This window comes from Scyliorhinus torazame, chromosome 31, assembly GCF_047496885.1.
Source record: "Scyliorhinus torazame isolate Kashiwa2021f chromosome 31, sScyTor2.1, whole genome shotgun sequence".
Lineage (NCBI taxonomy): Eukaryota > Metazoa > Chordata > Chondrichthyes > Carcharhiniformes > Scyliorhinidae > Scyliorhinus > Scyliorhinus torazame.
Genome location: NC_092737.1, coordinates 34,304,778 through 34,317,009, shown reverse-complemented (window position 1 = coordinate 34,317,009; position 12,232 = coordinate 34,304,778). Strand labels below are relative to the sequence as shown.

At 62.6% G+C, this 12,232-nt stretch overlaps 1 protein-coding gene across 1 annotated transcript in view; it reads left to right on the top strand.

The window, feature by feature from the left end:
- The first annotated feature begins 1,881 nt into the window (after positions 1-1,881).
- tmem88a (transmembrane protein 88 a) overlaps positions 1,882-12,232 on the top strand; it is a 55,431-nt gene continuing 45,080 nt past the window's right edge. Inside the window, exon 1 of the mRNA XM_072493519.1 lies at positions 1,882-2,597. Coding sequence (XP_072349620.1) covers positions 2,337-2,597 — 261 coding nt within the window. The 5' untranslated portion in view covers positions 1,882-2,336. The remainder of the gene's footprint in view (positions 2,598-12,232) is intronic.

Genomic DNA, 12,232 nt, shown 5'->3' with positions numbered 1-12,232 from the left:
GTGTGTGTGAGAGACAGTGTGACAGTGTGTGTGTGAGAGACAGTGTGACAGTGTGTGTGAGAGTGACAGTGTGTGTGAGAGAGACATTGTGACAGTGTGTGTGTGAGAGACAGTGGTGTGTGTGAGAGACAGTGTGACAATGTGTGTGAGAGAGACAGTGTGACAGCGTGTGTGAGAGACATTGTGACAGTGTGTATGAGACAGTGTGACAGTGTGTGTGAGACAGTGTGACATTGTGTGTGTGTGAGAGACAGTGTGACAGTGTGTGTGAGACAGTGTGACAGTGTGTGTGAGACAGTGTGACATTGTGTGTGTGTGAGAGACAGTGTGACAATGTGTGTGTGAGAGACAGTGTGACAGTGTGTGTGTGAGAGACAATGGTGTGTGTGAGAGACAGTGTGACAGTGTGTGTGTGAGAGACAATGGTGTGTGTGAGAGACAGTGTGACAGTGTGTGTGTGAGAGACAATGGTGTGTGTGAGAGACAGTGTGACAGTGTGTGTGTGAGAGACAATGGTGTGTGTGAGAGACAGTGTGACAGTGTGTGTGTGAGAGACAGTGGTGTGTGTGAGAGACAGTGTGACAATGTGTGTGTGAGAGACAATGGTGTGTGTGAGAGACAGTGTGACAGTGTGTGTGTGAGAGACAGTGGTGTGTGTGAGAGACAGTGTGACAGTGTGTGTGTGAGAGACAATGGTGTGTGTGAGAGACAGTGTGACAGTGTGTGTGTGAGAGACAGTGGTGTGTGTGAGAGACAGTGTGACAATGTGTGTGAGAGAGACAGTGTGACAGTGTGTGTGTGAGAGACAGTGTGACAGTGTGTGTGTGAGAGACAGTGTGACAGTGTGTGTGAGACAGTGTGACAGTGTGTGTGAGACAGTGTGACATTGTGTGTGTGTGAGAGACAGTGTGACAGTGCGTGTGAGAGACAGTGTGACAGTGTGTATGAGACAGTGTGACAGTGTGTGAGAGACAGTGTGACATTGTGTGTGTGTGAGAGACAGTGTGACAGTGCGTGTGAGAGACATTGTGACAGTGTGTATGAGACAGTGTGACAGTGTGTGTGAGACAGTGTGACAGTGTGTGTGAGACAGTGTGACATTGTGTGTGTGTGAGAGACAGTGTGACAGCGTGTGTGAGAGACATTGTGACAGTGTATGAGACAGTGTGACAGTGTGTGTGAGACAGTGTGACATTGTGTGTGTGTGTGAGACAGTGTGACAGTGTGTGTGAGACAGTGTGACAGTGTGTGTGAGACAGTGTGACATTGTGTGTGTGTGAGAGACAGTGTGACAGTGCGTGTGTGTGAGAGACAGTGTGACAGTGCGTGTGTGTGAGAGACAGTGTGACAGTGTGTATGAGACAGTGTGACATTGTGTGTGTGTGAGAGGCAGTGTGACATTGTGTGTGTGTGAGAGACAGTGTGACAGTGTGTGTGTGAGAGAGACAGTGTGTGTGTGTGAGAGACATTGTGACAGTGTGTATGTGTGAAACAGTGTGACAGTGTGTGAGCATGTGAGTGTGAGAGGTAGTGTGACAGTGTGTGTGTGTGAGAGACACAGTGTGAGTGTGTGTGTGTGAGAGTGTGACAGTATGTTTGTGTGAGAGAGACAGTGTGTGTGTGAAACAGTGTGACAGTGCGTGAGCATGTGTGTTTGAGAGGTAGTGTGACAGTGTGTGTGAGAGACAGTGTGACAGTGTGTGTGAGAGACAGTGTGACAGTGTGTGAGAGACAGTGTGACAGTGTGTGTGAGAGACAGTGTGACAGTGCGTGAGCATGTGAGTGTGAGACGTAGTGTGTGAGCGTGTGAGTGTGAGAGACAGTGTGACAGTGCATGAGCATGTGAGTGTGAGAGACAGTGTGACAGTGTGTGTGTGAGAGACCGTGTGAGTGTGAGAGACAGTGTGAGTGTGAGGCAGTGTGTGAGCGTGTGAGTGGAAGTGTGTGTTCACACTTGCTGGCCCCCTCTGGGTCGCCCCCAGGCACGTCCCCCTCCTGGGGAATGTGTCAGTGGGGAGGCTCAGTCTGACTCTCAGCTCCCCCACCCCCCAGGCCTGCCCCTCTCCTGGTGTCACTGCGGGGGGTTATCTGACATTCCTGGATTAAGTGCGGGGGCCCCGCTCCTGGATCCGACACAGCGAGAGAGGCCTGGAGTTGCTCACTTCAGAGTGTGTGAGAGACACCGAGAGGAGCAGTCTCCAGAGAACCGCTCTGGGAAACTCTCCTCTGCCGAGCTCAACAAAGGCCCGCAGGCTTCCAGAAAGTTCCACCACCCTGCCGGAGGGGCACGTGAAGCGGCAGTTGGCGCTGTTTTTCGTCCTGGGACTCTTTCCGCCATGTCTGACTGCACGATCTCTGCCACCCGCCCGCCGGCCAACCGAGAGGACGGAGAGAGGCCTCCCAGGCCCGGTGGCCTGGGCCAGGCTGGGGATCTGGAACTGCGCAGCACGCTGGACTGCTGGGCCTGTGCTGTGCTGGTCACCGCTCAGAACGTGGTGGTCAGTGTCTTCAACACCCTGCTCATCACCGCAGTCTTTGGCATTGTCCTGCTGCCAGCCGCCATCATGGTCGTCTTCGGGTTCCTCTGTCACTCGCAGGTAGGTGGCACCCCCCCCCAGTCCATAACCCCCCCCCCTCGACCTCCCCTCCCCCCAGTCCATAACCCCCCCTCCATCCACCTCGACCTCCCCTCCCCCCAGTCCATAAACCCCCCCCTCGACCTCCCCTCCCCCCAGTCCATAACCCCCCCTCCCCCCAGTCCATAACCCCCCCCCTCCATCCCCCTCGACCTCCCCCCCCCAGTCCATAACCCCCCCCCATCCCCCTCGACCTCCCCTCCCCCTCCCCCAGTCCATAACCTCCCCCCTCCATCCCCCTCGACCTCCCCCCCCAGTCCATAACCTCCCCCCTCCATCCCCCTCGACCTCCCCCCCCCAGTCCATAACCCCCCCCCCTCCATCCCCCTCGACCTCCCCCCCCCAGTCCATAACCCCCCCCCATCCACCTCGACCTCCCCCCCCCAGTCCATAACCCCCCCCTCCATCCCCCTCGACCTCCCCCCCTCCCCCAGTCCATAACCTCCCCCTCCATCCCCCTCGACCTCCCCCCCCCAGTCCATAACCCCCCCCCATCCCCCTCGACCTCCCCCCCCCCCAGTCCATAACCTCCCTCCCTCCATCCCCCTCGACCTCCCCCCCCCAGTCCATAACCCCCCCCATCCCCCTCGACCTCCCCTCCCCCTCCCCCAGTCCATAACCCCCCCCTCCATCCCCCTCGACCTCCCCCCCCAGTCCATAACCCCCCCCATCCACCTCGACCTCCCCCCCCCCAGTCCATAACCCCCCCCCTCCATCCCCCTCGACCTCCCCCCCCCTCCCCCAGTCCATAACCTCCCCCCTCCATCCCCCTCGACCTCCCCCCCCAGTCCATAACCCCCCCCATCCCCCTCGACCTCCCCCCCCCCAGTCCATAACCTCCCCCCTCCATCCCCCTCGACCTCCCCTCCCCCCAGTCCATAACCTCCCCCCTCCATCCCCCTCGACCTCCCCTCCCCCCAGTCCATAACCCCCCCCCCTCCATCCCCCTCGACCTCCCCTCCCCCCAGTCCATAACCCCCCCCCCTCCATCCCCCTCGACCTCCCCTCCCCCCAGTCCATAACCTCCCCCCTCCATCCCCCTCGACCTCCCCTCCCCCCAGTCCATAACCCCCCCCCCTCCATCCCCCTCGACCTCCCCTCCCCCCAGTCCATAACCCCCCCCTCCCTCCATCCCCCTCGACCTCCCCTCCCCCAGTCCATAACCTGCCCCCTCCATCCCCCTCGACCTCCCCTCCCCCAGTCCATAACCCCCCCCCCTCCATCCCCCTCGACCTCCCCTCCCCCCAGTCCATAACCCCCCCCCTCCATCCCCCTCAACCTCCCCCCCCAGTCCATAACCCCCTCCCTCCATCCCCCTCGACCTCCCCTCCCCCAGTCCATAACCTCCCCCCTCCATCCCCCTCGACCTCCCCTCCCCCAGTCCATAACCCCCCCCCTCCATCCCCCTCGACCTCCCCCCCCCAGTCCATAACCCCCCCTCCATCCCCCTCGACCTCCCCTCCCCCCAGTCCATAACCTCCCCCCTCCATCCACCTCGACCTCCCCCCCCCCAGTCCATAACCTCCCCCCTCCATCCACCTCGACCTCCCCCCCCCAGTCCATAACCTCCCCCCTCCATCCACCTCGACCTACCCCCCCCAGTCCATAACCCCCCCTCCCCCAGTCCATAACCTCCCCCTCCATCCCCCTCGACCTCCCCTTCTCCCAATCCATAAACCCCTCCTCCCTCAACCTCCCCTCCCCCAATCCATAAATCCCCCCTCCAAACCCCTCATCCTCCCCTCCTCCCAATCCATAAACCCCACCCTCTGTCCCCCTCGACCTCCCCTCCCCCAATCCATAAACCCCCCCCTCCAAACCCCTCGACCTCCCCTCCCCCCAATGCATAAACCCCACCCCTCCATCCCCCTCGACCACCCCTTCCCCAATCCATAAAACCCCTCCTCCCTCAACCTCCCCTCATCCCCCAAACCCCCCTCCATCTCCCTCGACCTCCCCTCCCTCAATCCCCAAAAACCCTCCTCCCTCAACCTCCCCTCCCCAATCCCAAAACCAACCTCCATCACCCTCGACTTCCCTTCCCTCAATCCCAAAAAAACTCCCTCCCGAAACCCCCCCTCCCGAAACCCCCCCTCCCTCAACCCCCCTCCCTCAAACCCATAAACCCCCCCTCCCTCCCTAAACCCCCCCCACCCTCCCTAAACCCCCCCCCACCCTCCCTAAACCCCCCCCACCCTCCCTAAACCCCCCCCCACCCTCCCTAAACACCCCCCCACCCTCCCTAAACCCCCCGCCACCCTCCCTAAACCCCCCCCACCCTCCCTAAACCCCCCCCCCACCCTCCCTAAACCCCCCCCCCCACCCTCCCTAACCCCCCCCACCCTCCATAACCCCCCCACCCACCCTCCCTAAACCCCCCCCACCCTCCCTAAACCCCCCCCACCCTCCCTAAACCCCCCCCCACCCTCCCTAAACCCCCCCCACCCTCCCTAAACCCCCCCCCCACCCTCCCTAAACCCCCCCCACCCTCCCTAAACCCCCCCTCCCTAAACCCCCCCTCCCTAAACCCCCCCCCCACCCTAAACCCCCCACCCTAAACCCCCCACCCTAAACCCCCCCCCACCCTCCCTAAACCCCCCCCACCTCCCTAAACCCCCCCACCCTCCCTAAACCCCCCCACCCTCCCTAAACCCCCCCCACCCTCCCTAAACCCCCCTCCCTAAACCCCCCCCACCCTAAACACCCCCCACCCTAAACCCCCCACCCTAAACCCCCCCCCACCCTCCCTAAACCCCCCCCACCCTCCCTAAACCCCCCCCACCTCCCTAAACACCCCCCACCCTCCCTAAACCCCCCCCACCCTCCCTAAACCCCCCCACCTTCCCTAAACCCCCCCCACCCTCCCTAAACCCCACCCACCCTCCCTAAACCCCCCCCCACCCTCCCTAAACCCCCCCCCCACCCTCCCTAAACCCCCCCCCACCCTCCCTAAACCCCCCCCCACCCTCCCTAAACCCCCCCCCACACCCTCCCTAAACCCCCCCCCACCCTCCCTAAACACCCCCCCACCCTCCCTAAACCCCCCCCACCCTCCCTAAACCCCCCCCCACCTTCCCTAAACCCCCCCCCACCTTCCCTAAACCCCCCCCACCCTCCCTAAACCCCCCCCTCCCTCCCTAAACAACCCCCCTCCCTCCCTAAACACCCCCCCCCTCCCTCCCTAAACACCCCCCTCCCTCCCTAAACCACCCCCTCCCTAAACCCCCCCCTCCATCCCTAAACCCCCCCCTCCATCCCTAAACCCCCCTCCCTATACCCCCCCTCCCTAAACCCCCTCCCTAAACCATCCCTTCCCGAAACCTCCCTCCCGAAACCTCCCCTTCTCAAACCCATAAACCCCCCTCCCTACACACCCCTCCCTACACCACCCTCCCTACACCCCCCTCCCTACACCCCCCTCCCTACACCCCCCTACCTCAAAACCCTAAACCCCCCTCCCTCAAACCCCTAAACCCCCCTCCCTCAAACACTTAAACCCGCCTCCCTAAACCCCCCTCCCTAAACCCCCCTCCCTCAAACCCATAAACCCTTCCCCTAAACCCCCCTCCCTCAAACCCATAAACCCTTCCCCTAAACCCCCCTCCCTAAACCTCCCCTTCCTCAAACCCCTAAAACCCCCCTCCCTAAAACCCATAAACCCCCCAAACCTCCCCTTCCTCAAACCTCTAAACCCCCCTCCCTAAACCCCCCCACCCTAAACCCCCCCTCCCTAAACCCCCCTCCCTAAACCCCCCTCCCTAAACCCCCCTCCCTAAACCCCCCTCCCTAAACCCCCCCTCCCTAAACCTCCCCTCCCTAAACCTCCCCTCCCTAAACCTCCCCTTCCTCAAACCCCTAAACCCCCCCTAAACCCCCCCTAAACCCCCCTCCCTAAACCTCCCCTTCCTCAAACCCATAAACCCACCTCCCTAAACCCCCCTCCCTCAAACCCCTAATCCCCCCTCCCTTAACCCCCCCTCCCTTAACCCCCCTCCCTTAACCCCCCTCCCTTAACCCCCCCTCCCTTAACCCCACCTCCCTTAACCCCCCTCCCTTAACCCCCCCCCTCCTTTAACCCCCCCTCCTTTAACCCCCCCTCCCTTAAACCCCCCCTCCCTTAACCCCCCCTCCCTTAACCCCCCCCTCCCTTAACCCCCCCCTCCCTTAACCCCCCCCTCCCTTAACCCCCCTCCCTTAACCCCCCCTCCCTTAACCCCCCCCTCCCTTAACCCCCCCCCTCCCTTAACCCCCCTCCCTTAACCCCCCCTCCCTTAACCCCCCCCTCCCTTAACCCCCCCTCCCTTAACCCCCCATCCCTCAACCCCCCCATCCCTCAACCCCCCCTCCCTTAACCCCCCCTCCCTCAACCCCCCCCTCCCTTAACCCCCCCCTCCCTTAACCCCCCATCCCTTAACCCCCCCTCCCTTAACCCCCCTCCCTCAAACCCCTAAACCCCCCTCCCTAAATCCCCCCCCCTTAATCCCCCCTCCCTTAACCCCCCCTCCCTTAACCCCCCTCCCTTAACCCCCCTCCCTTAACCCCCCTCCCTTAACCCCCCCTCCCTTAACCCCCCTCTCCCTTAACACCCCTCCCTCAAACTCATAAACCCCCCCCTAAACCCCCCTCCCTAAAGCCCCCTCCATAAACCCCCCTCCCTCAAACACCTAAACCCCCCTCCCTTAACCCCCCCTCCCTTAACCCCCCCTCCCTTAACCCCCCTCCCTTAACACCCCCCTCCCTTAACCCCCCTCCCTTAACCCCCCTCCCTTAACACCCCCTCCCTTAACACCCCCTCCCTTAACCCCCCCTCCCTTAACCCCCCCCTCCCTTAACCCCCCCCTCCCTTAGCCCCCCCTCCCTTAACCACCCCCTCCCTTAACCCCCCCTCCCTTAACCCCCCCTCCCTTAACCCCCCCCTTAACCCCCCCTTAACCCCCCCTCCCTTAACCCCCCCTCCCTTAACCCCCCCCTCCCTTAACCCCCCCTCCCTTAACCCCCCCCTCCCTTAACCCCCCCCTCCCTTAACCCCCCTCCCTTAACCCCCCCTCCCTTAACCCCCCCCCCTCCTTAACCCCCCCCCTTAACCCCCCTCCCTCAAACCCCTAAACCCCCCTCCCTTAATCCCCCCTCCCTTAATCCCCCCTCCCTTAATCCCCCCTCCCTTAATCCCCCCTCCCTTAACCCCCCCTCCCTTAACCCCCCCTCCCTTAACCCCCCTCCCTTAACCCCCCCTCCCTTAACCCCCCCTCCCTTAACCCCCCCTCCCTTAACCCCCCCTCCCTTAACCCCCCCTCCCTTAACCACCCCCTCCCTTAACCCCCCCCTCCCTTAACCCCCCCTCCCTTAACCTCCGCTCCCTTAACCCCCCCCTCCCTTAACCCCCCCCTCCCTTAACCCCCCTCCCTTAACCCCCCTCCCTCAAACCCCTAAACCCCCCTCCCTCAAACCCCTAAACCCCCCTCCCTTAATCCCCCCTCCCTTAATCCCCCCTCCCTTAACCCCCCTCCCTTAACCCCCTCCCTTAACCCCCCCTCCCTTAACCCCCGCTCCCTTAACCCCCCCTCCCTTAACCCCCCCTCCCTTAACCCCCCCTCCCTTAACCCCCCTCCCTTAACCCCCCCTCCCTTAACCCCCCCTCCCTTAACCCCCCTCCCTCAAACTCATAAACCCCCCCTAAACCCCCCCTCCCTAAAGCCCCCTCCATAAACCCACCGCCCTCAAACCCCTAAACCCCCCTCCCTTAACCCCGCTCCCTTAACCCCCCTCCATAAACCCCCCTCCCTCAAACCCCTAAACCCCCCCCCACCCTCCCTAAACCCCCCCCCACCCTCCCTAAACCCCCCCCACACCCTCCCTAAACCCCCCCCCACCCTCCCTAAACACCCCCCCACCCTCCCTAAACCCCCCCCCACCCTCCCTAAACCCCCCCCCACCTTCCCTAAACCCCCCCCTCCCTCCCTAAACAACCCCCCTCCCTCCCTAAACACCCCCCCCCTCCCTCCCTAAACACCCCCCTCCCTCCCTAAACCACCCCCTCCCTAAACCCCCCCCTCCATCCCTAAACCCCCCCTCCATCCCTAAACCCCCCTCCCTATACCCCCCCTCCCTAAACCCCCTCCCTAAACCATCCCTTCCCGAAACCTCCCTCCCGAAACCTCCCCTTCTCAAACCCATAAACCCCCCTCCCTACACACCCCTCCCTACACCCCCCTCCCTACACCCCCCTCCCTACACCCCCCTCCCTACACCCCCCTCCCTACACCCCCCTCCCTCAAAACCCTAAACCCCCCTCCCTCAAACCCCTAAACCCCCCTCCCTCAAACACTTAAACCCGCCTCCCTAAACCCCCCTCCCTAAACCCCCCTCCCTCAAACCCATAAACCCTTCCCCTAAACCCCCCTCCTCAAACCCATAAACCCTTCCCCTAAACCCCCCTCCCTAAACCTCCCCTTCCTCAAACCCCTAAAACCCCCCTCCCTAAAACCCATAAACCCCCCAAACCTCCCCTTCCTCAAACCTCTAAACCCCCCTCCCTAAACCCCCCCACCCTAAACCCCCCCTCCCTAAACCCCCCCTCCCTAAACCCCCCTCCCTAAACCCCCCTCCCTAAACCCCCCTCCCTAAACCCCCCCTCCCTAAACCTCCCCTCCCTAAACCTCCCCTCCCTAAACCTCCCCTTCCTCAAACCCCTAAACCCCCCCTAAACCCCCCCTAAACCCCCCCTAAACCCCCCCTAAACCCCCCTCCCTAAACCTCCCCTTCCTCAAACCCATAAACCCACCTCCCTAAACCCCCCTCCCTCAAACCCCTAATCCCCCCTCCCTTAACCCCCCCTCCCTTAACCCCCCTCCCTTAACCCCCCTCCCTTAACCCCCCCTCCCTTAACCCCCCCTCCCTTAACCCCCCTCCCTTAACCCCCCTCCCTTAACCCCCCCCCTCCTTTAACCCCCCCTCCTTTAACCCCCCCTCCCTTAACCCCCCCTCCCTTAAACCCCCCCCTCCCTTAACCCCCCCTCCCTTAACCCCCCCCTCCCTTAACCCCCCCCTCCCTTAACCCCCCTCCCTTAACCCCCCCTCCCTTAACCCCCCCCTCCCTTAACCCCCCCCTCCCTTAACCCCCCTCCCTTAACCCCCCCTCCCTTAACCCCCCCCTCCCTTAACCCCCCCTCCCTTAACCCCCCCTCCCTTAACCCCCCATCCCTCAACCCCCCATCCCTCAACCCCCCCATCCCTCAACCCCCCCTCCCTCAACCCCCCCTCCCTCAACCCCCCCCTCCCTTAACCCCCCCCTCCCTTAACCCCCCATCCCTTAACCCCCCCTCCCTTAACCCCCCTCCCTCAAACCCCTAAACCCCCCTCCCTAAATCCCCCCCCCTTAATCCCCCCTCCCTTAACCCCCCCTCCCTTAACCCCCCTCCCTTAACCCCCCTCCCTTAACCCCCCTCCCTTAACCCCCCCTCCCTTAACCCCCCCTCCCTTAACCCCCCCTCCCTTAACCCCCCCTCCCTTAACCCCCCCTCCCTTAACCCCCCCTCCCTTAACCCCCCCTCCCTTAACCCCCACTCCCTTAACCCCCCCTCCCTTAACACCCCCCTCCCTTAACCCCCCTCCCTTAACCCCCCCTCCCTTAGCCCCCCCTCCCTTAACCCCCCCTCCCTTAACCCCCCCCTCCCTTAACCCCCCCTCCCTTAACCCCCCCTCCCTTAACCCCCCCCTTAACCCCCCCTCCCTTAACCCCCCCTTAACCCCCCCTCCCTTAACCCCCCCTCCCTTAACCCCCCCTCCCTTAACCCCCCCCTCCCTTAACCCCCCCTCCCTTAACCCCCCCCTCCCTTAACCCCCCTCCCTTAACCCCCCCCTCCCTTAACCCCCCCCCTTAACCCCCCTCCCTCAACCCCCCTCCCTCAAACCCCTAAACCCCCCTCCCTTAATCCCCCCTCCCTTAATCCCCCCTCCCTTAACCCCCCCTCCCTTAACCCCCCCTCCCTTAACCCCCCTCCCTTAACCCCCCCTCCCTTAACCCCCCCTCCCTTAACCCCCCCTCCCTTAACCCCCCCTCCCTTAACCCCCCCTCCCTTAACCACCCCCTCCCTTAACCCCCCCCTCCCTTAACCCCCCCTCCCTTAACCTCCGCTCCCTTAACCCCCCCCTCCCTTAACCCCCCCCTCCCTTAACCCCCCTCCCTTAACCCCCCTCCCTCAAACCCCTAAACCCCCCTCCCTCAAACCCCTAAACCCCCCTCCCTTAATCCCCCCTCCCTTAATCCCCCCTCCCTTAACCCCCCTCCCTTAACCCCCTCCCTTAACACCCCTCCCTTAACCCCCGCTCCCTTAACCCCCCCTCCCTTAACCCCCCCTCCCTTAACCCCCCCTCCCTTAACCCCCCTCCCTTAACCCCCCCTCCCTTAACCCCCCCTCCCTTAACCCCCCTCCCTCAAACTCATAAACCCCCCCTAAACTCCCCCTCCCTAAAGCCCCCTCCATAAACCCCCCTCCCTCAAACCCCTAAACCCCCCTCCCTTAACCCCGCTCCCTTAACCCCCCTCCATAAACCCCCCTCCCTCAAACCCCTAAACCCCTAAACCCCCTCCCTTAACCCCCAAACCTCCCTCCCTTAACCCCCAAACCCCCCTCCCTTAACCCCCAAACCCCCCTCCCTTAACCCCCCTCCCTCAAACTCATAAACCCCCCCTAAACCACCCTCCCTAAACCCCCCTCCATAAACGCCCCTCCATAAACCTCCCCTTCCTCAAACCCCTAAACCCCCCCACCCTAAACCCCTAAACCCCACCTCCCTAAGCCCACCCTCCCTCAACCCCCCCTCCCTAAACCCCCCCTCCCTAAACCCCCTCTCCCTAAACCCCCCTCGCTGAAACCAATAAACCCCCCTCCCTAAACCCCCCTCCCCAATCCCGTAAACCCCCCTCCCTCCCTAAACGCCCCTCCCTCAAACCCCCCTCCCTCAAACCCCCCTCCCCTAAACCCCCCTCCCTCAAACCCCCCTCCCCTAAACCCCCCTCCCTCAAACCCCCCTCCCCTAAACCCCCCTCCCTAAAGCCCCCTCCCTCAAACCCCCCTCCCTAAATCCCACTCCCTCAAACCCCCCTCCCTCAAACCCCCTCCCTCAAACCCCCCTCCCTCAAACCCCCCTCCCTCAAACCCCCCTCCCTCAAACCCCCCTCCCTCAAACCCCCCTCCCTATACCTCCCCTTCCTCAAACCCAGAAATCCCCCTCCCTAATCCCCCTCCCTCAAACCCATAAACCCCCCTCCCTAAACCCCCCTCCCTAAACCCCCCCTCCCTAAACCCCCCCTCCCTAAACCTCCCCTCCCTAAACCTCCCCTCCCTAAACCTCCCCTCCCTAACACCTCCCCTCCCTAACACCTCCCCTCCCTAACACCCCCCCTCCCTAAAACCCCCCCTCCCTAAACACCCCCCCTCCCTAAACACCCCCCTCCCTAAACCCCCCCCTCCCTAAACCCACCCCTCCCTAAACCCCCCCTCTAAACCCCCCCTCCCTAAACCCCCCCCTCCCTAAACCCCCCCTCCCTAAACCCCCCTCCCTAAACCCCTCCCTAAACCCCCCCTCCCTAAACC